We start from the raw sequence: 27739 nt of genomic DNA on the forward strand, positions 1-27739 counted from the left end.
CAGACAGTTGTGGGCCGAACCACGCTTGCACCCAAAAAAATGACAGCAGTTGTTCGGGTACTTTGACAGCTGACGTGGCTGATCGTAAAAATACAGTAGCTGCGGTGGGAGATTTCTAAACCTATGCTTCATAGCATGGATAAAAGAATCTGTTAGATTTTTTTCATTCAGCCTGCATGCTAAATGTGAAATAAATTTAGCGATATACATACCAGAGAGCGCTATTAACCTATATAACTTCTTTCTCATATGCATCAATGACTTTCGAAGAGAGACTACTTGCACACTGCAGCCTGAAAAAGCTCAGTACAGCATTTCATTTGTTTTACTCATCTAAAATGCGGCCCATTGTTTACAATGTGCCTGTACACACAGAAGCGTACGTAAATAAGTGCTGCGTATTCATGAGCAAAAATTTATTTTTAAATCTGCATTTCTGGTCAGTATTATGTGGTGGTACACATAAATATGCACATATGTGATTATGGGCATGAATACAACAACATTATGGGAGCTAGAATGCAAGAATATGACTACCTTAGGCCTGAGGACTTAGAGCTATTAAGCACCCACTGAAGGTACAAGCATTACAGAAAATAGAGGCTGTTTCTATAGGTCTGGTAAGTCATAGCTTTTCTCAATCTGGTTTGTCAGTTGGGTCTAGATGGTGTTCATGAGATGGATCGCAAGTACGGATTTCAACTACTACTACTAAACCCACAACAGTAAAATCAGTCTGCATGCTTGTTATACTCACTGTGGAACCTAAGACGTTAATCCTTTGCATTGTGTAAAAAGGTTGTTCGACCCTGTCTTATCTGATCCTCCCCAACTTCCCCAAACCTCTCTTGATAGAACAGAGCCTTGGGGGCAAGCTGCACATGTGTATTGCTAAAAAGTTTTTTTTTCTTGGGCGGATGCATCTGATTGGCACATGGCCAATCAGTTCTGTCCAGACAGAGGGTCAGGGGCAATGCAGCCTCATTGAACAGTCAGGGGAGAATGAAAACTCCCCCTACAAGCTTTAACCAGACAGTGATACAAGTCACAGGACTGCTATAGACTGCTGATGAGAAAAAGGAGTTTAGCCATTTATATTTATTTAAACTATTGCATTTCCATGTTCTGTGTACTGTGGGAGACCAGATATAGTAAATGCAGGGTCCTGGGTTTACTGGCACTTTAACCACTTGCCGGCCGCCATATAGCAGAATGACGGCGGCAAAGTGCTTTCAATATCCTGACCGGACGTCATATGACGTGATCAGGATATTAAGCCGGTGCGCGCCCCCGGGGGCGTGCATCGCGGCGATCGTTGTTGTGGTGTGTCAGTCTGACACACCGCAACTCTGATCTAGGTAAAGAGTCTCTGACAGAGACTCTTTACCACGTGATCAGCCATGTCCAATCACGGCTGATCACGATGTAAATAGGAAAAGCCGGTGTTCGGCTTTTCCTCACTCGCGTCTGACAGACACGAGTAGAGGAGAGCCGATCGGCTGCTCTCCTGACGGGGGGATCCCCCCCTCGGATCCCACCCGGGACCACAATCATGCCGCCCAGGACCACCAGGATGCCCATTCACACTGGACCACCAGGTATGCCCCCCCTAGACCCCCAGGGAAATACTATTGTGCCCAGGAAGCTGCCAATCAATGCCCAGGCAGCTGCCAATCAGTGCCCACTCACAATGCCTACCACTGCCAGTGCCACCAGGGATGCCTATCAGTGCCTCATATCAGTGCCGCGTATCAGTGCCCATCAGTGCCACGTATTAATGCCCATCAGTGCCCAGCAGTGCCGCCTGTCAGTGCCCATCAGTGCCGCCTATCAGTGCCCAGCAGTGCCGCCTATCAGTGCCACCCATAAGAACCCATCTTTGCAGCCTTTCAGTGCCCATCAGTGTCACCTATCAGTGCCCACCAGTGCCACCCATGAGTGCCCATCAGTGCCGTCTATCAATGCCCATCAGTGTCACCAATCAGTGCCGCCTACCAGTGCCCATCAGTGCCGCATATCAGTGCCCATCGTCAGTGCCCGCTCATTGGTGCCATGTCATCGGTGCCGCCTTATCAGTGCCTGTCAGTGCCCCCTTATCAGTGCCCATCGGTGAAAGAGAAAACTTACTTATTTACAAAATGTTATAACAGAAACAATAGCAAAACTTTTATTTTTTTCAAAATTTTCGGTCTTTTTTTATTTGTTTAGCAAAAAATGAAAACCTCAGAGGTGATCAAATACTATCAAAAGAAAGCTCTATTTGTGGGAACAAAATGATAAAAATTTAGTTTGAGTGCAGTGTTGTATGACTGCGCAATTGTCATTTAAACTGCGACAGCGCTGAAAGCTGAAAAATATTGAAGTGGTTAAAGCCCCACTCCTGACAAATAGCTAATATGCAGATTTATAATTCTCCAACATATTTTGTGATTTACAAACTCTGCTGAACTGCACAAATAGGCAAGTGACATACTTGGCTGTTAAATTAGCCAAAATTTCATGCATGAATGATGGTTGGTACCACCCAGCTCAGCAAACCTTGAATGAAAAATCTAAGGAGGCATGTGAAAAATCATTAGCTGAACAGCAACTGCATCCAATCAGATCCAGTCACTGTTCAGGTATTCTGACAGCCGCAGTTGTTGGCTGCCTAAATACAATATGTGAAAAGTAAAATGTTGTGCGGTGCTCAAAAATTCATGCAAATTCATATACGGTATATACAATCTAATATATAGTGTGAAAAAAAAAACACAAAATAAAACAGTAAAAAAGTGATGTGAAATTCACACCCAAACTAAAATCCATGTTCCATCTTATAGAGGTTTTTAAACCATGAATGCAACAGTCCAGTGATAAAAACTATATAGCCAGGAAAGGGATTCCACGTGCCATCAGTGTTGAAGTGAAGACATAGACAATGAAACCACCACCAGTTAGTAAGGAGGCATACCGGACTAAGATGACTCAAATGGGCATATGCTCAATGAGTCAACAAGGCATGTGGTGTAAACACCAATATATGGGACCTCCACATCTGGGCTCCAAATCAGGATGGAAGATAGTCCAATTGGTCAGAAGATATCACAGAGAAGCTTGTCAGACGAAATCCTCTCAAGTGTTCATAGTAGCATGACCAAAAAAGAAAATACTCCACGTAGTGTGAATCTGCATAAACATAAAAATTTACAAAAAATTGGAAACACTAACACATTTAGAAAGTGGATTAAGCGCTTTGAGAATATATGGTTATGGATAACGCAATAACATCAGCATGGCTTGTCCCAATGTGTTTCGTCTAAACATAGTGAGGCTTGAACCACATGCGATCCAGAGGTGATTGAAGCATGGTTCACGTCAATGTCCGTAAAGGACGCTCTCTTTGTCAGCTGACTCGGTCACTCTGCATTATTATTATTATACAGTATTTATATAGCACCAACAGTTTACGTAGCGCTTTACAACTTGAGGGTAAACAGTACAAATACAATACAATTTGATACAGTAGGAATCAGAGGGCCCTGCTCCTTAGAGCTTACAATCTAAGAGGGAGGGTCAAGAGATACAAGAGGTAATAACTATGGGTGATGTGCTGATTGAGAAGATAAATGTACAGTTGTTAGGTGGGGGCCAGATAGGCTTCTCTGAAGAGATGAGTTTTCAGGGATCGTCTGAAAGTGGATAAAGTAGGAGAAAATCGGACGGATTGGGGTAGAGCATTCCAGAGGATGGGGGAGGCTCTGGAGAAGTCCTGAAGGCGAGCATGGGATGAGGTGACAAGGGAGTTTGAGAGCAGGAGGTCTTGGGAGGAGCGAAGAGAACGATTAGGTTGGTATTTTGTGACTAGGTTAGAGATGTAGCTGGGGGCCAGGTTGTGGATGGCTTTGTAAGTTATAGTTAGTATCTTGAATTTAATTTGGTGACTGAGTGGCAACCAATGGAGAGATTGGCAGAGGGGTGTGGCAGACGCTGAGCGGTTTGTGTGGTGGATGAGCCTGGCAGCAGCGTTCATGATGGACTGAAGTGGGGATAGCCTATTTAGAGGTAAACCAATGAGGAGGGAGTTGCAGTAATCGAGGCGGGAGATGACCAGGGAGTGGATTAGAAGCGTTGTGGTGTCATTGGTTAGGAAGGGGCGTATCTTGGAGATGTTGCGAAGACTGAGGCGGCAAGCTTTGGATAGTGATAGAATGTGGGGTCGAAAGGTTAGTTCAGAGTCCAGGATTACACCTAGGACCTTGGCGTGGGGAGATGGGTTGATAGTTGAGCCGTTGATCTTGACAGGGAAATCAGGGGAAGTGGCACCTGAGGGAGGAAATATCATGAGCTCAGTTTTGGATAGGTTGAGTTTGAGAAAGTGATGTGACATCCAGGCTGATATGTCTGCTAGTAAGTTGGTAATGCGTGAGGAGACAGATGGAGAGAGCTGGGGGGTGGAGAGATAGATTTGGGTGTCATCAGCGTAGAGATGATATTTAAAGCCATGGGAGGCAATCAACTGACCCAAGGAGGTGGTGTAGATTGAGAAAAGGAGAGGTCCAAGAACAGAACCTTGGGGGACCCCAACAGAAAAAGGAAGAGGAGAGGAGGAAGTAGAGTTGTAAGTGACACTGAAGGAGCGGTGGGATAGGTAGGATGAGAACCAGCGAAGAGTACAGTCACGGAGACCGAAGAAGTGGAGTTTTTTGAGGAGGAGGGGGTGGTCCACTGTGTCAAAGGCAGCAGAGAGATCCAGGAGAAGTAGTACAGAATAGTGTCCATTGGCTTTAGCCATTAGTAGATCATTTGAGAGTTTAAGGAGAGCATTTTCCGTGGAGTGTTGAGGGCGAAAACCGTACTGAAGGGGATCAAGAAGATTATTCATGGTCAGATGGTCGCTTAATCGGTTGTAGACCAGTCTTTCAAGAAGTTTGGAGGAGAAGGAGAGTAAGGAGATGGGACGTAAGTTGTTGAGATTGGTGGGATCCAGTGAGGGCTTTTTTAGTATGGGGGTGACTAGTGCATGTTTTAGAGAGTTTGGGAAGATGCCACAAGAGAGGGAGAGGTTGAAAATGTGAGTTAGAGAGCGTAGAATCGAGTCAGAGGGTGAGCGTAGCATTTGCGAGGGAACAGGATCCAGGGGGCAAGTGGTTAGATGAGTGCTAGATAAAAGTTTAGCAACCTCAGTAATAGTAGCAGGGTTGAATGAGGGAAGTAATGATTGTGTCTGTGGACATGGGGTGTTGCATGGGGGAGGTTTTTGCGCATTGGTGATCTCCTCATGAATTGTATCAATCTTAGTTTTGAAGTGATTGGCAATCTCCTGGGCAGTGAGTGAGTTGGTGGGTGGAGGAAGTGGAGGACAGAGTAGAGTGTTGAAGGTAGAGAAGAGTTGACGTGGACTGGATGAGAAGGTGTTAATGAGTGTGATAAAGTAGGTCTGTTTGGCAGTGTGAAGGCAGGAGTAGTATTTTAGGAGGGCAGATTTATATTGTGTGAAGTCTTCCTGGGTCTTAGTCTTATGCCACAGATGCTCAAGAGCGCGGCTACGTTTTCTGAGACTTCTGGTGTCATCTGTTTGCTAGGGTTGTAGCAGTCGGGGCCTAATTCTGCGTGTAGTGAGGGGGGCAAGCTTGTCTAGGGAGGAAGACAGTGAGCTGTTGTAGATGAAAGTAGCTAGGTTGGGGCAGGACAGAGGTGAGATTTTGTCATAGAGGTGATCAGTAGCAGAGTAGAGAAGAGAAGGGTTGAGGTGGCGAAGGTTTCTACATGTAATTGTTAGGCGGTTGGAGGGAGAAGAGGTGGAAGACAAGGAGAGAGCAAAACTAATAAGGTGGTGATCAGAGAGTGGGAGTGGATTGTTGGAAAGGTTGCACGGAGTGCACAGATAGGAGAAGGCAAGGTCAAGGGTGTTGCTGTTGGAGTGGGTAGGAGCCTGTATCCATTGCTTCAGGTCAAGCTATGAGGTTAGACTGAGAAGTTTAGAAGTAATAGTAGTGTTAGTGTTGACAGGGATGTTGAAGTCCCCTAGAATAATTGTGGGGATTTCAGAAGAGAGAAAGTAGGGTAGCCAGGCAGAGAAGTCATCAAGAAAGGCTGATACTGGTCCAGGGGGCCGGTAGATGACAGCAATTCTTAGAGAAATGGGAGAAAAAAGACGAATGCAATGTGCCTCAAAAGAGGAGAGTGTCAGAGAGGGAGGTGAGTGAAGAACCTGATAATTGCTGCATGGGGCTAGAAGGATTCCCACTCCACCTCCCTTCCGTCCACTTGGTCTGGGGGAGTGAGTCCAGAGAAGGCCCCCATGGGAGAGGGAAGCAGGAGAAATAGTATCCGATTCATGAAGCCAGGTTTCAGTAATGGCAAGTAGGTTAAAGGAATTTGTGATAAAGAGGTCGTGAAGGGCGGTGAGTTTGTTGCAGACAGAACGTGCATTCCACAGGGCACAGGAAAAGGGGGGGCTGGTTTTGGAAAGAGGAATAGAGACCAAGTTCTGTGGGTTACGGCTCCTGCCAGAGGGTGTAGGGGGATGGGAGCAATGGGCAAAGACAGATGATGGTGGCCCAGGGTTTGGGGATATGTCACCAGAGATTAGGAGAAGCAGGAGGGTGAGGGAGGTAATGTGGGACTGTGATTTATGTGAAGGGGCATGTCTCAGAGTACTGGAGGTTTTATCAGTGTATGGATGTAGAATGAGCGAGAGTTGGTAGGAGCAGTAGTAGGGAGAAGACAGAAGGCAGGGTGATATGTATAAGCAGGCGGGTAGAGAGGGGGGGTGAAGGTAAGAGAGTTTGAGGAGAGAGGAGAGGAGTGTCAGAAGCAGTGGTAGAGAGTGCATGTTACAGAGCGGAAGGAGAGCCTATTAGAGAGACAGGGTCGCCTGCAGTCTGTTAGCTGCTTTCCAGTGCAGATTGCTGTATTTGTTTGCTTCGTGCAATCGCTGAAGTGCAGAGATTGAAGTGCATATCACTTGTAGAAAGAATCACTTAGAGAAAGAAGCCTTAACGATAGAAGCCCCTGCAATGTGCTCCCCGAGCAATGTGCTCACCCCTTAAGGATGCTCAAATATATGCTGTTATAAGGGTGGGGTTGAAGTTCGTTAATTAATCATGAGTGACTATAAGAATGCCTAACAATCAAAGTGGACTTTTTGCTTCAAAAGTCAGAATAGCAAGAGGCCAAGATAAGATCAACATGCAAATCTTTGCAAGGCTTGCCTCGCAACGGTCCACCTCCTCACAAATCATCAAATTTTTCAACTCTTCTCAGAGTAATAGGGCGTACACACGGTCGGACTTTGTTCGGACATTCCGACAACAAAATCCTAGGATTTTTTCCGACGGATGTTGGCTCAAACTTGTCTTGCATACACTCGGTCACACAAAGTTGTCGGAAAATCCGATCGTTCTGAACGCGGTGACGTAAAACACGTACGTCGGGACTATAAACGGGGCAGTGGCCAATAGCTTTCATCTCTTTATTTATTCTGAGCATGCCTGGCACTTTGTCCGTCGCATTTGTGTACACACGATCGGAATTTCCGACAACGGATTTTGTTGTCGGAAAATTTTATCTCCTGCTCTCCAACTTTGTGTGTCGGAAAATCCGATGGAAAATGTCAGAAGGAGCCCACACACGGTCGGAATTTCCGACAACACGCTCCGATCGGACATTTTCCATCGGAAAATCCGACCGTGTGTACGGGGCATAAGGCTTGGAACGCACGCCCCGGCGCCATTTTGTTCAAACCAGGAAGTTCAGTGTTCACACGATGTAAGTACTAATTATGATCACAGGTTGGTAATTTCATTTTTGGGCCTTATATTGTATATAAACGCGGTGACTACCGCAGGCTTATACCCCAGATGATGTCTCTTTAGACAAAACGCGACGGAACAAGCCCTGCTAATGTTATTGCGTTATCCATAACCATATATTCTCAAAGCGCTTGATCCACTTTCTAAATGTGAGTGTTTCCAATTTTTAATAAATTTTTATGTTTATATGCATTCACACTATGTGGAGTATTTTCTTTTTTGGTCATGCTACTATGAACACTTGAGAGGATTTGGTCTGACAAGTTGGCCGCTTCTGAGGACTGGTTAAAAAAGAATTGTAATGCCTGGATCTACCGCTAGTAACTGTTACTAGTATAACTCACTTATATAGGTGTATTATCAACCTTTCACCATGCAGTAATTACCACATTGTGTAGTCCACGTGACCAAAAAACACATATTAAAAAAGGGGGAGGAAAACCTTCCAAGAAGGCCACAACTGCGGGACACTACGGTTGGATTCAGTAAATTTTATTATAGAAAATGCACCATAATTATAAAAAACAACAACAGCAATTCCGGTTTAAGCTTCCAAAGCAAACATTAAAAAGACAATGTTGTCATTAAAAGAGGGATCGCAGCTACGCATGCATCCATTCAACCAGTCACACTAATAACTTCAGGGATTTGGAAGATAATAATAGTAAACGTTTCAAAAACTTCTTTTATCACTATCACATTTCCAAAGCAATCCCAGATTTCAATTAAGCCAGAAGGAGAGTATACATCTGGTTGCTGGTTAAATGTTGATGCAGTTAAGCAGGTAAGGTATTCCCAGACCCTATAATCAAATAATATGTGTGGCAGTCCAGAGGTAACTGGAAGACCTTACAGCCAAGGGCACAGCTCTCATTTACCTATGTGAGGCATTGGTGGCTGACATATACAGGCTACAATGTCCAAGAGCAAGCTGCGGGGATCAGCCTCTGGTGAGCTATATTGAATATAAAGGTTGTTCGTCCGTAGAATAGAGGCTGGGGGTACAGGGGGAATTTTACAGAAAGCGCCAGTCCACAGCTTGATCAATGGACTGGGTATAATTAAACAGATAAAGGTACTCTCACCATCTCCAGTACTTCCTCAGACCTCCACCCATCCCTCCAGATTCAGCTCCGCTCTGCGGGTCACCAGGAAATTTCCAGAGGTGTCCGTTCATTTACTGAATGAGGCACCGTCCCCGCCTCCGATAAACTTTCAAAGAGTCACTTTGCCACCGCCTCACTATGCTGCTTGTGCTGTGAGCTGTGATCCCATGATCGTCATGGATGTGCTGACGTCACGCCAGGTAAGTATGAGGGGGAACTGCATGCAGAAGGTTTTATACCTTAATGCATAGAATGCATTAAAGTGATACTAAAGTCTTGATACTTTTCTAAAAATAACAAGCATGTTATACTTACCTGCTCTGTGCAGTGGTTTTGCACAAAGCAGCCCGAATCCCTCTCTTCTCAGGTCCCACGCCGGCGCTCCTGCCTCCTGACGGGTGCTCCCACAGCAAGCAGCTTCCTGAGGGGGCACCAAAGCAGGCACGCTCCCGACCCATGGCTCTGTGTTTCCATCTACAAGGAGCTGCAACTCGGCCTCGCCCCCTCCGTCTCCTGATTGACTCACTGGCTGTGATTGACATCCAATGGCTCCCGCTGCTGCCAAATGCCAATCAGGAGTGCAAGCCCCTGGAGAGGCAAGGCTCTTGTGGTTATTGCTGGATCGAGTGGGGGTTCAGGTAAGCAGGGGGGTCTGGGGGGGTCTGGGGAGGTTGCTGCTCACAGAAGGTTTTTTACCTTCATGCATAGAATGCATGAAGGTAAAAAAACTTGTGCCTTTACAACCACTTTAAGGTAAAAAAAAAAAAACCTTCTGCCTTTACTGTAGAACCACTTTAATTTATTCATTTATTTATTGTATTTTTATTTTATTCTCCTCTCCTACACTTCTGCAAATCCACCCACACCAGGCTTTCTCAACACCTCATATTTTCCCTTGCAATAGAACCATGCAGTAAAATCATGCAAAAAGCCATAGTATTAGAAACCAATCATGTTTCAGCTTTCACCTTTTTAGAACAGCTGTCATTTTGTGAAGGATGATTGTTGCTTTCTTTGGGTTACTATTCTTTACATATTGCACTTTGCTTTATTAAATCAATCCAGCAATGTTAGTTTAAAGAGTTTTGTGCTTAAAGCTTTAGGAGAATTTTATATTTTTTTTTCTTGGTAGGACTTTCAAACAGAGGAGATGTTAAACATGCATTTTGGGGATTTATGCTAGTCTTTTTTTTTCGACATAAAATTGCGCAAATCAAATGGAATAATGTTTAATTTATTGACTTCTTATTCCTTTTGCTGCAAGGTAAAATCAGAAATCCTCAGATCTGTAAGTGCTGTTGGTTTATGAGTTTAATGAACAAAGTCTGGTCTACAGCTTCCAAACCATTAGCAAGTACAAGCTGCTTTGCATATCTTTTGCAGGAGGCCTTGCTTGTGGAGCCAAAGCAAATGTTCTCTATCCAGAAGTTCCTTTGCTGGATCATAAAGCAAGTTAATTACCATGCAAAAAGCATTGCTGAGATTTTTATACAGCTCGTCAATGTTGCACCATGCTGTCCTCACAGCCTTTCATTTATGTGACCCTTTTGCAGCCGTAGGGCTTACTGTCCACTTATCTATTTCAAACACGTCAGTTTTATATTGCCAGTGAATGTTACAGACTTGACTTTTCTGTCTGCTGGCAAAGCGAACGTAGTATGTTTCAGTACTTCTTTTGGATAATTATGCAAACTAGTAAGTCTTAGTCATTATTTGCATACTTTTTTGTTGTGATATTTTTTTCATTGCTCCTTGGCTGCTACTTATGTTATTTTGCATGCATTGTAGTCAGGGCCAGCTTTAATATTGATTGGACCCTGGGCAAAAATTTTCTTGGCCCCCCCATGCAATTTCACTCTCCACCTGCTCTGAGACATACAATAAATAGCAGCTAGACTTAAAATCAGTTTATTGTATCAGATCAGGCAGCAATTGTGATTGGTTGCCAGCGGTTACAGCATATCATTACTGCTTACTGACTGGTTGCTAGAGGTTATAGCACACATTACGGCTCACTGATTAGTTGCTAGAGGTTACAGCAAATGATTTCTGCTTGTTAATTGGTTGCTAGAGATACTGTACAGTAATACTGCTCATTGATTGGTTGTTAGAGGTTGCAGCACATCATTTCCTCACTGCAGGGGGGCATGATATACATATGAATGCCACCTTTATGTGCATATCAATGCCGCCGACCACAGCTATTTACTTATGAATGCTGCTGCTATTTACATATGAATGCTGGTTATTTACATGTAAACACAGGGTCTGCAGGTGACAACAATAGGGCAGAGCTGGGCAGTATTAGTACCAGCATTTCACACTGAGATACCGAGACACAGCACAGGACTAAAACTTCAAGGGACAAGGGAATTTAAACTGGGATAGTTGGCAAGTATGTGGCAGCTGCTTTGGGCCCCACAACAATGACAGGGCCCAGGGCAGCTGCCCCTTTTGCCCTGCCTTAAAGACAGCCCTGATTGTAGGTTTTTTTTGTAATTGTACTAGTTTACTGTTTTTCAAGTTCATGTGAAGCATAGATCACAGCTTCTCTTCTCCATTTGCTCATTTTGTGTAATAAATAAATTAGGCTCTAGGGTTGTGACCCTAGGTTCTGCACCAGAAAGGGCTATGTCACATTAACAACCTTGCAGCAGAGATTTGTAGCAATAATACATATATGTTGAGGTTGAACATTACTTAGCATGTGTTTCTTCACTATCAAGTCATATATTCAGCTTCTTTGAGAAAATCACAGGTGATATTATTAGGCTGCATGTTTTTAAGGTGATACTAAAGAAAGATGTTGGAGGGGCTGAAATAAAAAGTTATGCTTACCTGCTCTGTGCAACAATATTGCAGAGAGTGGTCCCTTACCTCCTCTATGACAACCCCCTGCGGGTGCTATCCATTCATCCATTATCCAGGTGCCTTCTTAGCAAGCCGGGTGCTTCGGAGAAACCTGTGTGCATTTCTCTCCAAGTTGGGCCGTGTGTGGCCATAGGCACGCACAGAGCCGGTAAGCCATGCCCCCACTCACTCCTCACAGAAAAATTACTTAATAGATAATTTAGTCTTTTACACTCTTAGGAATTATTGTGAATGTGATCAACTTAACAATGCATGTTAATCTTTTCAGACCAATTGCATATATTGATTCCTGCTTGGTATTGTAGCACAATAGCGGCCCTTACTTTTTCTCTCTCTAAGTGGAAATCTGATTAATGTTAGACAGGTGCAATTCGTTAGAGTCTGAATATAAATTCTGACAAATTTTTGGTTATTCGGAGTCGGATGTTTAAGAATCTCTGAATGAAATAGTTCCAAATTTCGTGTTGTATATTCGTTTTCTAACGAATCCCATATTTTCGGAATGATTCGGATCAGTTGAAAAATGATTGACTGATTCAAATTCAGTATGAAGAATAGCTGGTTGTTACGGAGCGGCCCAGGAAGCCGGCCGCCCATGTCCTTACCAACCGATGACTCATCAGCTGTCAGCGGGCTTCCCCACTGACAGCTGAAATATAAACAAAAGAATGGCAGCAATGAAAATTTCTGAAAAAACAGCAATTTTTTAATGTTTTATAAGTAGCACCAGTATGATATTATTCTTTTTGACCTGACAGTTTTAGGTATTCGATTATGGTTAGGTTTATGAGTTGGGTTAAAGTTAAGATGAAGCTAAAGTGCACCTGGTTCCAAAACATGCACAACAAAGATAGCTATGTGTGTGTAAAGTAACATGAAGGCTCACCATTCTTGCATTTTTAGTGATAGTATTGTGCAGTGATCCACGGTAATTGGCCCCAGATTGATCATGCTGCAACTGGTTCTAACCGCTTACCTTTCTGGCTTTTCAAAATTGTTGCTGAAGTGATTAGAAGTCGAGGTTCCCCACGCCATTCAAAAACCTATGCTCCCAATCCAATCCCTAACAGCATGTAATTTCCAACACTCACAACATACTCTTCACAGACGTCACCACTGGAAAAGCATGCTCAAGTTGGGAAAGAGATCTGCAACAAAAGCTAAACAACGAGCAATGGGAAAGGATATTCACAATTGCCCACAAAGGCTCGTTCAATGTCTTGACTCAGGAAAATAACTATAAGACCCTGACACGTTGGTACCGTACACCAGAACTACTCAACAAATATGATCCAAACATACCCAATAAATGCTGGAGATGCTCCACTGAACCTGGTACCCTACTGCATATCTGGTAGTCATGTCCACTTTTGCAACAATTCTAGACACAAGTTCATGAGTTAACAGGGCAAATCTCTACATATCTCTACATATTCCCTGGAGCATACCCCAGCCCAGTTCATTCTCCACTGTACCGTAAATCCCTGGTAATACACTTAATCAATGCTGCCAAGATGTGTATCCCAATACACTGGGGCTCTTCACATATCCCCACCATCTCTGAATGGTGTAATCGTATTAATAAAATTGCAGAGATGGAAGAATTAATCCATATCGCTAAAGATTCCCCATCTAAATTTTCACACACCTGGGCCTGCTGGATGCACTTCCAAGTAATTGACAAATATAGGACACTGGTAAAGCAGCTACACAATGTCTCAGTGATCTAGCAAGTCAAATTAAATAAGCTAGACTTCACTTAGGCCATACTATTGACCTTTGGCACAAGACCCCCGCCCCTATCCAAGGGATGAGTCAGGGAGGACTTGTGTCACGATAATTTACCATGAGCATATCACTAATATGATCACCAACTTTCCTCCTCTACTTATAATTGCACATAGTCAAGAAGATAGACTAGGGCTCTTCGTGGAGGAAACATCACCCCTGACCAATCCACTTCTCATGTCCCTCCATCCCTTGCTTCTCCCACCTCACTTCTCCCCCTCCGACTTACTTCCCTTCCTCCATATATTCTTCAACATCATAGACTAGTTACTAGGCATATATACTAACATCCAACAATGACCAACTACTCCCTCTGGAACACCCCTTGACATCAACCAACCAGCTTGACATCAACCAACCCCCCCCCCCCCACGCAGCCATATTAGAAACAAATCAACCCCACAGACCCCCCCCCCCCCCCCCCCATGAGCCTTGTTAATACATAAGACAGAATAATACTCATAACTGTTCTTAATAATATCCCTCATAAACCCCATTACAGATGAGCTTCCATTTGGTTTAACTGGTTATACAAACTCTCTTTGGATGTTAGGCATAAGCACTGTTTTTCGTTTTACTATTCTTGTTGTTATTTTATGCCTATACATAAGTTGTATTACATACATTTATAACATATTCTGTTTTGTTCTCATGGAATTACCTATCTGTTAGATGACGAGATTTTAGTCTGGATTATCTCCTTCAATAAAACCCTTTTTTTTTTTTAAACAAAAGTTGAGGTTACCAAATATATGAAATATATGTAGTCCATAGATGTCTTCTTGAATTTAGTATTATCTCTGCATTTTTTTAAACAAAGGTTTTCATTAAAGTACCTGACAAAGAAATAGTAACTAAAATAAGAATTGCAGATCAATGTTAGAAACATAATGAAAATGTGTGGACACTGAAAGTATACTGGAATTATTATAAAACAGCTGCATTTTTTTCTTACAGAGAATTCATTGCCAAAACCAAAACTATCCGAGGACAGTGTTATTGCACCATTCAATACAAATTATTCAGGGCTTGCTACAGGAAATGGGCTTGCAGAACTACCAGCAGGGTCAAGGGATCATGGAAACATGCCAATTATGGTACCTTTAATCCCTCCTCCCTTCATGAAACCACCAGCAGGTACAGTTTCTCTATCTAAAATCTTTTATTACAAAAATATCTGTTTATGCCCATGTAAGATTGTAAATAATAAATTATACATTACAGCATACAACAAATAATGCCACCAGTAAACTAATGCCCCGTACACACGGTCGGATTTTCCGACGGAAAATGTGTGATAGGACCTTGTTGTCGGAAATTCCGACCGTGTGTAGGCTCCATCACACATTTTCCATCGGATTTTCCGACACACAAAGTTTGAGAGCAGGATATAAAATTTTCTGACAACAAAATCCATTGTCGGAAATTCCGATCGTGTGTACACAAATCCGACGGACAAAGTGCCACACATGCTCAGAATAAATAAAGGGATGAAAGCTATTGGCCACTGCCCTGTTTATAGTCCCGACGTACGTGTTTTACGTCACCGCGTTTAGAATGATCGGATTTTCCGACAACTTTGTGTGACCGTGTGTATGCAAGACAAGTTTGAGCCAACATCCGTCGGAAAAAATCCTAGGATTTTGTTGTCGGAATGTCCGAACAAAGTCCGACCGTGTGTACGGGGCATTAGTCAATCACTGCTTTGTTTCAATCACTAATAGCTAGAAATATAGTTGCAAATAGCATTATCTGAAAGGGGTTTTCTACATTAAGTATTTGGTAAATCTATTCATTAAAGAACCCATTGCTTCTTTACACTTTAGTTCTTCATCTTCGGTTTTAGGACAGTGGAAAAGAAGCCCTGGAGCATGAAAAACTACACTATTTTTTCAAGGAGTCAGAGTGCAGTTGAGGCACTTATTTTTAGTATGGTGAATGCAGTCAGGCTGCATAAACAGTAATAGATGAAGGTTTTATTTTTTTTAATATGTAGCACTTACCCCCACAGGAGCTGCTTGGTATGATGGGTTCTCTGTTCTGCCACAGCTTGGTAAACCGCTCTGTTCCCTCTGAAACACCTGATTATGTATATTTAGGAAGCTGCACACACCTGTATGAGTTAAGGGTTAGTTTACTACCACACTATTTTAGTACACAGAAAAAAATGGCCACAGGCAACTCGATGGTAAATAGAGTGAATTTATTCTGCAAAGCAGATAAATGCAATGCACAAACCGAGGATCAGATCAAGGAATACTAGCCTCAAATCTAGCAAATAACTTAAACCACAATAAGGCTAAACCAACTGGCATACACAGGGCTAATGAGACCTGTATGAATAGTGAAAATGATAGATGGTCATGAATAAAAGTCCCAAAGCGACTCTCTGAATTAACCAACTGAGTGAACACATTTTTAAGAGGGATACTCTGGGGGTGGTAGCAAAGTACCTGGGGCCTATTTAGCAAGTTTAAGCTGACTAACACTGGGACTGTCTGTATGGTGGTGCACATGTTGCTGTCTCTTTAAGACTGTGTGCAGTGTATGGCTGTTGGGCTGTTAAGTAATGAGCAGTCTCTATATTTATTAACTGAGAACAGTAAGGGAATAAGTGCAGTTGGTTCCTCTCACCACTCTTGGTACACAACAAAACTGGTCCATTATGCTTGATGGTCTGTTGGCTTTAGGATTCTGGTTCCCCATGGCTCAGTCTTCTCGAACAGGTCCTCACAAGGCTCAGTCTCTCACAGCGCAGTGAATGACCTTTCTGTGGCTCAGTCCTCAAGCTCAATGGACACAGCAAGGGCATCTGATCTTTGAACAGGCTCAGCAAAGTCAACAGGTGTGCATTCTCTCTCCTTTGTACTGCTCTGAGATGGCACCCAGTCTGTGCACAGGCTCAGCAAATGCAACAGGCCTGTGCCTCTCAGTCCCCCCCCCCCCCCCCCCCCCCACACACACACACACACACACACACACAAAAGATCCTGTTCAGTCTCAGAAAGCCCAGGGAAAGTCTGTTCTCTCCTCCTCTGGTGTGCAGGGAAACTTGGGTATTGAAGTTTGCAGCCTATAGCCTCCATTGCACAGCATTCCTTTAAGGACTACATATCCCAGGATCCTCAGTGGCTGCATACACAAGTCCTCCTTGCCACTGACTGGTTTATTGCCACTGCCTCCTGGAGGGAGGGGGAGATGGGCTTACTGCTCACTTGTTGCAAGTTCCTTTTGGCTTTTCATTATATTCGCTTGTATAATTAACCAATAGAATCATGCATTAGGATGTCTTAAACTTTGCAGGTTACAGCAGCCCACAATGTGCGGCTCCTGGACTGCAGAAGAGATGTAAGTAATATTTATGTGTAGGCACCAAGGAGTAAGATAGTTTAGTGCACTTTGGGCCTTGGGAGAAAATGGGTTGGCTCCCTGGTCAGCTTCATATATCAGACACCAGTGACAACTCAGCTAGTGGAGCATAATATGCTTATGTAACAACTATGATAGTTAATCAACTCTGGGGTTTCTGATAGGGGCTATCTCGGCACTGGATTGCTGGAAATATGTAGAAAAACCAGGATGTGAATCAGTTTGCCAGAAAACAGCCAAAACGAAAGTTTCCGTTTGGGTGGATTTGCTTTTACGTATTTTTTAAAGAAAGCACAAAAATTTTTTGGTAAGACACATTATGAAGTTTATTGTAATGTAGCTTGATGATACGATATCTCTTGTATGTTATCACTTTATGTATTTCCTCTCTCAGTGGGCTTAACGCCAAGACATAGAAAATGGTTTTCTTCTACACAATGAGATCGGAAAGCTTTTTATAGTGATTGGATCCTCTCTTCCTGTGCACCTATATCTTTTACTTATAACCTCCTATCACTTATGAGGGATACCCATTTCTCACATTGCATTATTCACACAGTCACAAAGTTACCATTCAGTCTTCTGATGTATTTGGTTTCTTTGCATGCTCAACCTCATATCTCAATTATGTAGCTAAATTCTCACACTTGAGTTCAGTTTCCCTCTGGACACTTGCTTATCTTACTGTTTCAAGTCAGTCTTAGCTTAAGAACATAGCTGTAATTAGACATTGATTTATACCTTCTGGAAGAAGTCATTCATTTTTTTTTTTCCTGCAAACAAGAATAAATGCAAAGTTAAAAACAACATGAAATAAAACAAAATAATAAACTGGATTTTGTTTGAATAAGCACATATTTCCTGGCAAGGGCTAAATGGCTGATTTGCATTTTAATCTGTCAATTCAGAGCCTTCAATTTTTTAAAAGTTAAACAGCCAATCCACATTAGATTCCCATTTTAAAATGCACCTAATATTTCAAATACATCTAATATAAATAATTTGTTGGTGTTACTATTCTAAAATCTGTAAGGATTTGGTACAGGTAGGTATGCTTTCAAAATGTAAAGTGTTAAAAATTAGTTGCTTTTAAATAAATACATTGAGAGTTTAGTTGTAAGGGAAGAAGCTAAGAGTTTAACAACCATTTCTTTTGGCTATGTTTGTGCAAATGATGTCAAATATGAATTGTTCAGCTTATAAACAGATCACTCACTCATTACCTTTCCCCTAGACCAGGGATCTCCAAACTACAGCCCTCCAGCTGTTGGAGAACTACATGTCCCATGAGACATTGTAAAACACTGACATATACAGACGTGACTAGGCATAATGGGAATTCTAGTTCCTGAACAACTGGAGGGCCATAGTATGGAGACCCCTGTCCTAGATCAATAATACCCCCATTGCATGCTACCACCTTGCCTATAGTGCAACATAGAGAAGGAGAAGTCATGGCCACAGTTTATGTGTCCAAGATACCTCTGTGCCCCTTTTGACAATCATGTATCACTCTCTACAGAACAGTAGATGTACATTAGCAGGCAGTGGGAATTGTTAGAGAATGGAGATGAGGGTTTAGCAATAGACATTTGACAAAAATGTGACATTTGTATATCAGTAAAAGCAATGTTTAACTTGCTTAGACTGTAATTTTGAAGGAAGAATGTAATTTTAAACAGCTGGTTGAGTGAATTATGTTTACAAGCTTGGGGAATAAATGAGTAAGTCAATGCAATCTTTGGGGGATAAATGATGGGAAAGATAAAGTGTTAAACTTGAAACTATTGCCATAAAGAATGTGTTACCCCAACAATTTAATATTCTTAATATGTGCCTGTTGCACCATGTACTTGTGTTAAAAAGTATCCTGTTCTCTTTGTATTGCTTCCTTTGTGTGAAATACTTGGTGTTCTTGCCGGTCCCTCTGCTTTCCTATTTCAGACTGTCCATGCTAGTTCTGAGAGCCCATGCATCTCAGTGTGGTCATTTGTTTGGCTGTGCTGGGAGAACTGTACTGCTGTTTTTTCATCCTAACCTGTCTAAGTCCCTTGTGCAGATGAAAACAGAGATTATATAAAATTACTTATGGAAAAAGAAAGTATTTATAATGATTTTTTCATACTTTGTAAATATATATATAAACATTTTGCATTGCATTTCCATTTTAAACTAAATTGGTTGTTTTACATGGTAAGGGTTCACATATACTTTAAGGCTCCATTCACACTTGCACAACTCAAAAGTTGCACCGACTTTGGTGCAACTTTGAATGGGTGCGACTTGGATACGACTTTGGCTTTTACCAGTGATTATGAACTGTTGCATTGTATAACATTCAGGACATCTTTCATGTAATATTTGAGGGTTAACATTGAAGTCTATGGTCCTCAAGTTGCATGAAAGTTGGACCGACGTAGTCCATGAACTACTTTGAAGTTGCTGCAACTTTAAGTTGCGCATATATGAATTGTTATCTTTGGAAAACATGGGGAACGAATAGAGCCTTAGTGCTGAGTAATAAGAGATTAGATAATAGTTATAGGCTGAGGGCTGGGCCAGAAAGGGAAGCTCGTGGTGCATGTGCCCCTGGCGTGGCAGTCCAGGGGTGCCGTAACTTCACTGTGAGTGAGGATCACTTTGAAATATGGCACCAAGGTCACTGCACTTCGTACACTCTTTTTTACACCTGCCTCTTGAGCCAGGCATTTTGGCTGGGACCAGAGGAATTTTTTATTTCGGGCTGAAGGGACGGCCATTGTATTGCACAATGGTCACTTTCACTTACCTCCACTTCCTTCTTCCCTACTTCTTTTATTTAAGCCCTTGTTTGTCACTTTTTTTGTCTTTTTTCGTTTGTACATGGCTTTGCACGTGTGACTGGTAGGGTGTAGGCCCTCAGCCTGCCTTGAAAGTCTTGGGAAGGGGTGGACATGGCCTTCTGGCTTGGTTCGCCCTCTCTCATGGGGTCTCCCTTTGGGGGAGCCCCACCTAGTACTTGGGTGGGTCTGTTTCGGCAGACCCTCCAAAGAATGGGGTCCATATGGCTTTGGCCAGATGCACCAAGTGTAAGTACCCCAGTCCCCGTTTGGAGCCTAACGCCCCGGGGGATCAGGGCAAGGTCCTTTGATTTTGGAGGACCATGTGTACACCCGTTGCACGTTTTGTGTATCACTCTTTATGTGTGTGTGCTTTTTTTTGATAATAGTTATAGGTTAAGTTCTGGGGGGGGGGATTAAAAGGTAAGGTGATACTATAGAGTTAAGGGCTTGTTCACACTGGAAGTTTTGGGTTGAGCTGCAGTGCAATAACAAAATAATTTGCCTTAAGTCTTTTGGCTTAGGTTCACAACAATGCACTGTGGTTAATTTACTAAAGACAAATATGCTGTTCACTTTGCAAGGGAAATTTCTCTTAGCTCCATGAATGAGGTAAAGCTCTGCTAACTTTTATCATCTAATACTATGCAAGCAAAATAGTTCTTTTTTCTTCCTTGCATGTGATTGGGTAATCTTTGCAAAGTGAATTGTCAACACATCTACCAAACTAAGGTGAAAAAAATATTTGCAAAGTTAACAGCCTATTGACCTTTAGTAAATCAATTCCACTGTGTTGGTGTCCACAGAAATAACAGAACAGCATTTGCATTTGTGTGCAGCATGTTACAACACTCTTAACACACTGGATAGTGCATAGGAATAACTTTGCAGTTCAGCATGCATAAAAACATACACCAATGTGCTCAAGGTATGCACACAATAATGCTCACTGTGGTGTGGTTGAACCCTACATACTAGGAAAATTGAAGAGTAAGGTGACACAGTGGGATTATATGCATAGGAGGCTTAAGCTAAGGGTTATGTGATAGTTTATGGTTTTAAAGGATAAATGTATTTTCAAAAAATATATTTAACATTTTTTTTTTTTTTTACCCAGTCCCTCTTAACATATTTAACCCATCCTATCGGAACATACAACTGATTAGACTTTGGCCAAGGGAGGCTTGAGTGTGGAAAGGATGATTTAGTGTAAGAACAGTTTTTACATTCTCCAATAGTAGGATCTAAATAGTAACAATAGTAACATCAAAACTATTAGCACCAAGCTGAAGATGCAGGACTAACGTATGTTTAGTAACAATTCAGATAAACGCCAGGCAACAACATATAATGTACACTTGAGTTAGCTAGACTTGAGCGTTTCCTCCTATTGTCCACTATTAAAACAGTACATATTTTCATTGCTTTGCGATTTTTAGATCTCAAAGAAAATCTCTAAACGTTTTTATTAAAAACTTAACATAAACTTCACTTAATTTTATTTTTAAATGGATGATATGATTTAAGTCATATGATTATAATGTTCTTTCCATTAATTCCTCGTGGTTTTCTTTTAAAAGATGTTCTGTTGATAAAAAAGAAAAAACACAAAGGCCTTGCAGTGACAAGGCCTTTGTGTTTTTTCTTTTTATCAACAGCACATCTTTTAAAAGAAAACCACGAGGAATTAATGGAAAGAACATTATAATCATATGACTTAAATCATTGTCAGTAGTACTTAGTATGATCAAGGCAGGCCATGGGCTAATTTTTATATAATGTACAATATAAAGAGATAATACTTCGAGCAGGGGCGGCCTGTGCATTAAGGGCGCATGGGCGCCGCCCCCTCTATCCTTGCCACCGCCCACATGCGTAATGGATAGATTCATGCATTGCATGAATCTATCCATGACTGCCGCTGCTACCCCCTATTCAGGTGTCCGGACCTTTTTCGGATGTCAGGCGCCTGAATTACAGCAGTGGGGGTGTTTTTTTTAAAGCACCTGATTAGAGCCATAGGCTCTAATAGGCTTCAAAATAGGGTGGACTCGGAGCACAGAGCATTGCGCTCGGAGTCCACCCAGATGTGTTAGAAAAGCAAATGAAGCATGGGTCTGTTACCCGTTTCCCGATTGGCTGAAAGGTTAGGCGATCCTATTGGATGCCTAGCAGGAGGGGTGGAGATGCACGGCGGTAGCCTCTGTGATCTCAGAAGGACACGGAAGATGTTGCAAGATATCTGCCGCAGCCTGTCCCCCTGCCTGGTGATCCCTGATGTGTCGGTGGACCGGTGTCTTGCCGAGAAAGTTCCCTCGGCGGATAAGTTCCTCCCCTGTACTGCGCAGGCGCTGCGCCTGCGCAGTACCAACTACTGTCAGCCGCCGGAGATAGCCGAAGCTCAAACGCTTCAATCAGCTGTACACGGCGCCTGCGCTCTGGGTCCAGATTCCTTCCCCACCATCCAAGTGGACCTAGAGGGGGAATCTAAAAGAGCCGAGCGCAGCGAGGCCGTGCCCGAAGCATGGCGAGCGAAGCGAGCCCGCGAGGGGCCCTCTTACAGGCGCCGTGTACAGCTGATTTTCAGCTGTTCCGCTTCGGCTATTTCCGCCGGATCGTACTGCGCATGCGCAGTACAGTGAGGAACTTATCCGCCGAGCGGAACTTATTCGGCAGAACACCGGCAAACAGCGGGGGGGGGATTGAGGTGCCGGGGGGGTTGAGGTGCTGTGGAGCCACGGGGGGGTGGTCGCTTGCCACCCCCACAAAAAAAAACACCAACCACCACTGACTTCTAGTTCATATTATTATGAAAATTTGGATAAGGTAAAGGAGCACGGAAAACCTATGGGATAGTGAATGTAGGAAAGAATTTTGTGTGGCTAACCAGCAATAACCAAAAATAGCAGTCGTATGAATATATTAGAGTGAAAGAAAAATGAAAAAAAGGCTTTGAATGGCTATCTATGGGTACCAGATTTATTTTTATTAAATTGATCGCTGGTATTAGTGGTGAAACAAAAAGCGCTTTAAATAAATGCTTTCTCAGATGTTTTCATATTCATCATCTTAATGTAAAAGACTAGTAACCTACAGAACAACACAGTAGGGGAGATTTACTTAAACTGGAGCACTCAGAATCTGGTGCAGCTGTGCATGGTAGCCAATCAGCTTCTAACTTCAGTTTGTTCAGTTAGGCTTTGACAATAAAACCCGGCAGCTGATTGGTTTCTATGCAGAGCTGCACCAGATTTTGCACTCTCCAGTTTTGGTAAGTCTTCCTCAGTAATTCAGCTTTGCTGTATGTGCTTTAATAAAGAGTATATTGTAATTCTATCAGCTGTGAGGCATCATAGATATATTTCTATTCCCAAGCAAACTGTGAGCCTGCCTTTATGGTCTCTTGGTTGCCATTTCCAGCATTTGTGGTGCTTTAGACCTTGTTTACATGTGCGGTAGAGTTGACTGAAAAAGTGATCTGCGTTGGATCGTTTTGTAAAGGCAGTTGATAGACTGTGAAATGTTGCCTCTGAATGCCTGCAACCCATGTGTATTGGCCCTTAGGCCTTGTTCATACATGAGGTGGAGGAGTGGTAAAAACAGGCAGTTTATGCGCATTTTTAACACCCCCTGATTGCCGAATTGCAAGTTGGCCATGTTAGTACACATTGCTGCGGTTGCATTGCAGTAAAATGTATACAAAATGTCATGTTGGCAGGTGGAACTGCCACTAAATCCATTCTAGTGCATTAAATGTGGTTGCAGAATGACAGGCTTTCAATGCCCTCAACATGAGGAGGTGGGTGTTTTGGGGAAGGGGGGCACCCTGCGGCCCCCCCACTCCAAAGCACCTTGTCCCCATGTTGATGAGGACAAGGGCCCCTTCCCAACAACCCTGGCCGTTGGTTGTCAGGGTCTGCGGGCGGAGGGCTTATCGAAATCTGGGAGCCCCCTTTAATAAGGGGACCCCCAGATCCCGCCCCCCCGCCCTGTGTGAATGAGTATGGGGTACATCGTACCCCTACCCATTCACCTGGGGGAAAAAGTGTCAATAAAAAAACACACTAGACAGGTTTTTAAAGTAATTTATTAGGCAGCTCCGGGGGTCTTCTTCCGACTTTGGGGGTCTCTTTCGACTTCTACGCTGTCTCCGGCCTCTTCTCCCAGTGTCCCGTTCTTCTCCCGCTCTCCGGCCTCTTCTCCGCTCTCCGTTTCTTCTCCCACTCTCCAGTTCTTCTGCCGGGCTCCTCCGCTATCTTCTGCTCTTTTGCCGCTCTCTTGCTAGCGGTGGCCCGGTATTCTCCGTCGTCTTGTTCCCTCTTCTCTTCTTCCGATGTTGACACGACGCTCTCTCCCACTGTAATGCCGTGTGCACTGTGCGCAACGACTTATATAGGCATGGGGCGTGGTCACCGGGTGATGTCACCCGTTGACCAAGCCCCTTATGACGTCACAGTCCCGGGGCATGCTGGGACTGTGCCGTCTTAAGGGGCGGGGTCACCACCCGATGACCAGGCCCCATGCCTATATAAGTCGTTGTGCACCGTGAACACAGCATTATAGCGGGAGAGAGCGTCGTGTCAACATCGGAAGAAGAGAAGAGGGAACAAGATGACGGAGAAGACCAGAGAATCCATACCAGACCTAAGGAACATTGTCGCCTCCCTCTCGCGCTCGCTGCAATAGGAAAATATGTTTTTCCTATTGCAGCGAGTGCGGGATTACACCCTGTCGCCGAGAACCAGCGTGATAGGATCGCGCTGGAATCATTCTCGTGGGCAGGTGCTGTAGCTGCCCTTGCATCATATTTGGTCCGTCGGACCAGCATACAGACGAACGGGCTTCCCGATAGGAACTGGGTCCGGTAGAAAGATTTGAAACATGTTTCATATCTAAAGTCCGTTGGATCTTCGACCGAAAAGGTCAGTCGGAAGTCCGATGAAGCCCACACACGGTCGGATTGTCCGACGGACCAGTCCGGTCGAAAATTCCGCTTGTGTGTACAGAAGGTTGTAGATCGACAATTAACTGCAAAGTTGTGCCACATCCTAGATTAAATATACCAGCAAAAAATGGAAATTCCCCTAGTGGTGGACTTTAAAGGCACATGTAAAAGGGCGTAGAGAGAGTACATAAAGTACAAACAATAATTTATTGATTTGAAAACATAGTAAAAACATCAAGCAGAAATACAGCAAAAATTGTAAGGAATGCGAATCATGTATTAATACACAGACATAGTGTCGGTACCAATATTCTTGCACCCGACGCGTTTCAGAGTTACTTAGCCTCCTTCCTCGGGGGGTGGATATAGGTTTACAGAAAATTCTAAATTGAAAACAATGTATTGATAAAAGATGGTAAGCATATGGGTATACAAAACCATAAAAGCACAGAAAATTCTAAATTGAAAACAATGTATTGATAGAAGATGGTAAGCATATGGGTATACAAAACCATAAAAGCATATATATATGCTTTTATGGTTTTGTATACCCATATGCTTACCATCTTTTATCAATACATTGTTTTCAATTTAGAATTTTCTGTAAACCTATATCCACCCCCCGAGGAAGGAGGCTTAGTAACTCCAAAACGCGTTGGCTGCAAGAATATTGGTACCAACACTATGTTTGTGTATTAATACATGATTCGCATTCCTTACAATTTTTGCTGTATTTTTGCTTGATGTTTTTACTATGTTTTCAAATCAATAAATTATTGTTTGTACTTTATGTACTCTCTCTATGCCCTTTTACATGTGCCTTTAAAGTCCACCACTAGGGGAATTTCCATTTTTTGCTCGTGTGTACAGGGCACTAGTTGCAACCAACATGTTATGCCTATTATATTCCACAAAAATGAACATGATCTTCTTGTATATATGCTACACAATATATACTGTGTACAGTATATATATATATATATATATATATATATATATATATATATATACTGTATATATACAGTATGAGTATAAAATCTCTATGTGTGACACCACAACAGAACACCAACCACTGATATCTTTCAGTAGTCAGGATCACACTTCCAAGCTAACTTTATTCACTAATTCCTTGGTAATTAAAGGATACACTATTGTTTTCTCTGATTAAACACCAAGCAGAAACATTCCTAAGTTTTTTTTTGCTTTCTGGCTCAGAGATCATATGGAAGCCACTATCTTATTTTCTATTATTTTATTCTCTTTTATATTTAATGGAGGTGAGTATCTAGGGCTAACCATTCCCCAAGAAGTCAATTTCCCTTTTAAAAGAACTAAGGGGAAATCAGTATTTTACCCTTCAGGTAATTAGAGGGGTTACAAAGGTGACAAGGGAAGCATTTAGCCAAAGTGCAGTCTTGTAGTTTAAATAATTTACTTTGCATGTGCATAATTTACAGTGGCAACGGCATGTTTTTTTGTAAATTATGCACACACAATTGAAAATGTGTATACTTTTCAGGCTTTGGCAGATATAGATGAACAGAGGTTCATAGTACAAGTTTAAAGCTGAACTCCAGGCAAACAGCTAAAGACCAAGGAAATACATAATAAGTAGCTGTTTTACCTGCCAGTGGATTTGAATTTCTGTCCCACCAGTCCTGAAATTTACACAGTCCCCTCACACAAGACATCAAGCAGATATCACGTTTCAACACGAGACCATGAAGAGGTAAAAACAGGCTGCTGACCAGCGGTTGCCTCCCCCTCGATTGCTCCCTTAATCTAGCCAAAGGGGGTTGCGCACATACCTCGGCCATGGCAAAAACGTTATCCACTGTTGTATTTGTCAGGCAGCACTGCCCGCAAATGCGACCCATTCGCATGCGTACATTGCACAAGCTTGGGAGTGGTGGTGCCGGCTTTTCCGGGTTAAAACATGCAGTGAAGAGGCAACATATTGCCTCCCAACTGCCAGTCAACCACCTCTAATAAACAATCCACCATAGATGGCTTTTCAGGAGGGTGGTTAGAGCTGCCGCCTGTGTAAACGAACCCTTATAGACTGAAAAGGAGATACATTGACATCCTTTCTTCACCCACAGCCTACTGAATGGAGAATGAAAGTGAAACAGTCAACTCCACTCAAATTCAGGTCATTATTCTAGTTTAAAAATAACTTAAAAGGGTTGTAAAGGTAGAAGGTTTTTTACCCTAATGCACTCTATGCATTAAGTTAAAAAACCTTCTGGGTGCAACTACCCTATTCACCCCCCACTTACACTTACCTGAGTCTAATCTCGATCCAGCAGTTGGCCCAGAGAGCAGTGGCTCTCTTGGCTCTCTCCCTACTCACAGGACAGTGAGACAACAGCAGGAGCCATTGACTTCCTCTGCTGTCAATTAAATCCTGTGACTAAAGAGAGTGGTCAAGCCGCACGGTTTGTGTCTATAGACGCAGGCATCGTGGCTTGGGATCAAGCCTCCAGGTGTGCCAATATAGGAAGAGACTTTCCTACTAAACTCCTTTGAGCCAGCCATGAAGCCATGAAGAAAAACTGATACAGAGTCCCATGACATTTCCTCATTGTTAATAACACAAAGTGTTCCTACAAATATTAAATGCAATGTAGCGTAATATGAGTATGGAAATGCCTTCTAGCTAATAAACACAAGAAGCATTTGTATGAAGATGTTGGGTCTTTTCTCATGGTATACAACCTTCTCAGACATACTCTATGGGGGAGATTTACTAAAACTGTGCAAAATCTGATGCAGCTCTACAAAGAAACCAATCAGCTTACAGGTTTTATTTTTAAAGCTGAATTTAGAAGCTAATTGGCTACCATGCACAGCTGCACTAGATTCGGAGTGCTCCAGTTTTAGTAAATCCCCCCCTACATATGAAGCATAGTACAACACTAAATACATGGCTCATTTACAGCAACCAAGAGATTTGGAAAAAACTACCTCTCTCAGTATATTTCAGACATGTGTCATTTCTTAGTGTCCTGAAGCTCCATCTCTTCTTATAAAATTTGTCCCCTT

At 42.8% G+C, this 27739-nt stretch overlaps 1 protein-coding gene across 3 annotated transcripts in view; it reads left to right on the forward strand.

Moving 5' to 3' along the window:
- SOBP (sine oculis binding protein homolog) overlaps positions 1 to 27739 on the forward strand; it is a 300195-nt gene that overhangs the window by 107713 nt on the left and 164743 nt on the right. For 2 of the 3 annotated variants that reach the window (XM_073627027.1, XM_073627028.1), the window contains one exon: positions 14519 to 14698. The exons of the other annotated variant lie outside the window; for it this stretch is intronic. In XM_073627027.1, coding sequence (XP_073483128.1) covers positions 14519 to 14698 — 180 coding nt within the window. The remainder of the gene's footprint in view (positions 1 to 14518; positions 14699 to 27739) is intronic. 3 annotated transcript variants of the gene reach the window in all.

This window comes from Aquarana catesbeiana, linkage group LG04 (genome assembly GCF_042186555.1).
Source record: "Aquarana catesbeiana isolate 2022-GZ linkage group LG04, ASM4218655v1, whole genome shotgun sequence".
Lineage (NCBI taxonomy): Eukaryota > Metazoa > Chordata > Amphibia > Anura > Ranidae > Aquarana > Aquarana catesbeiana.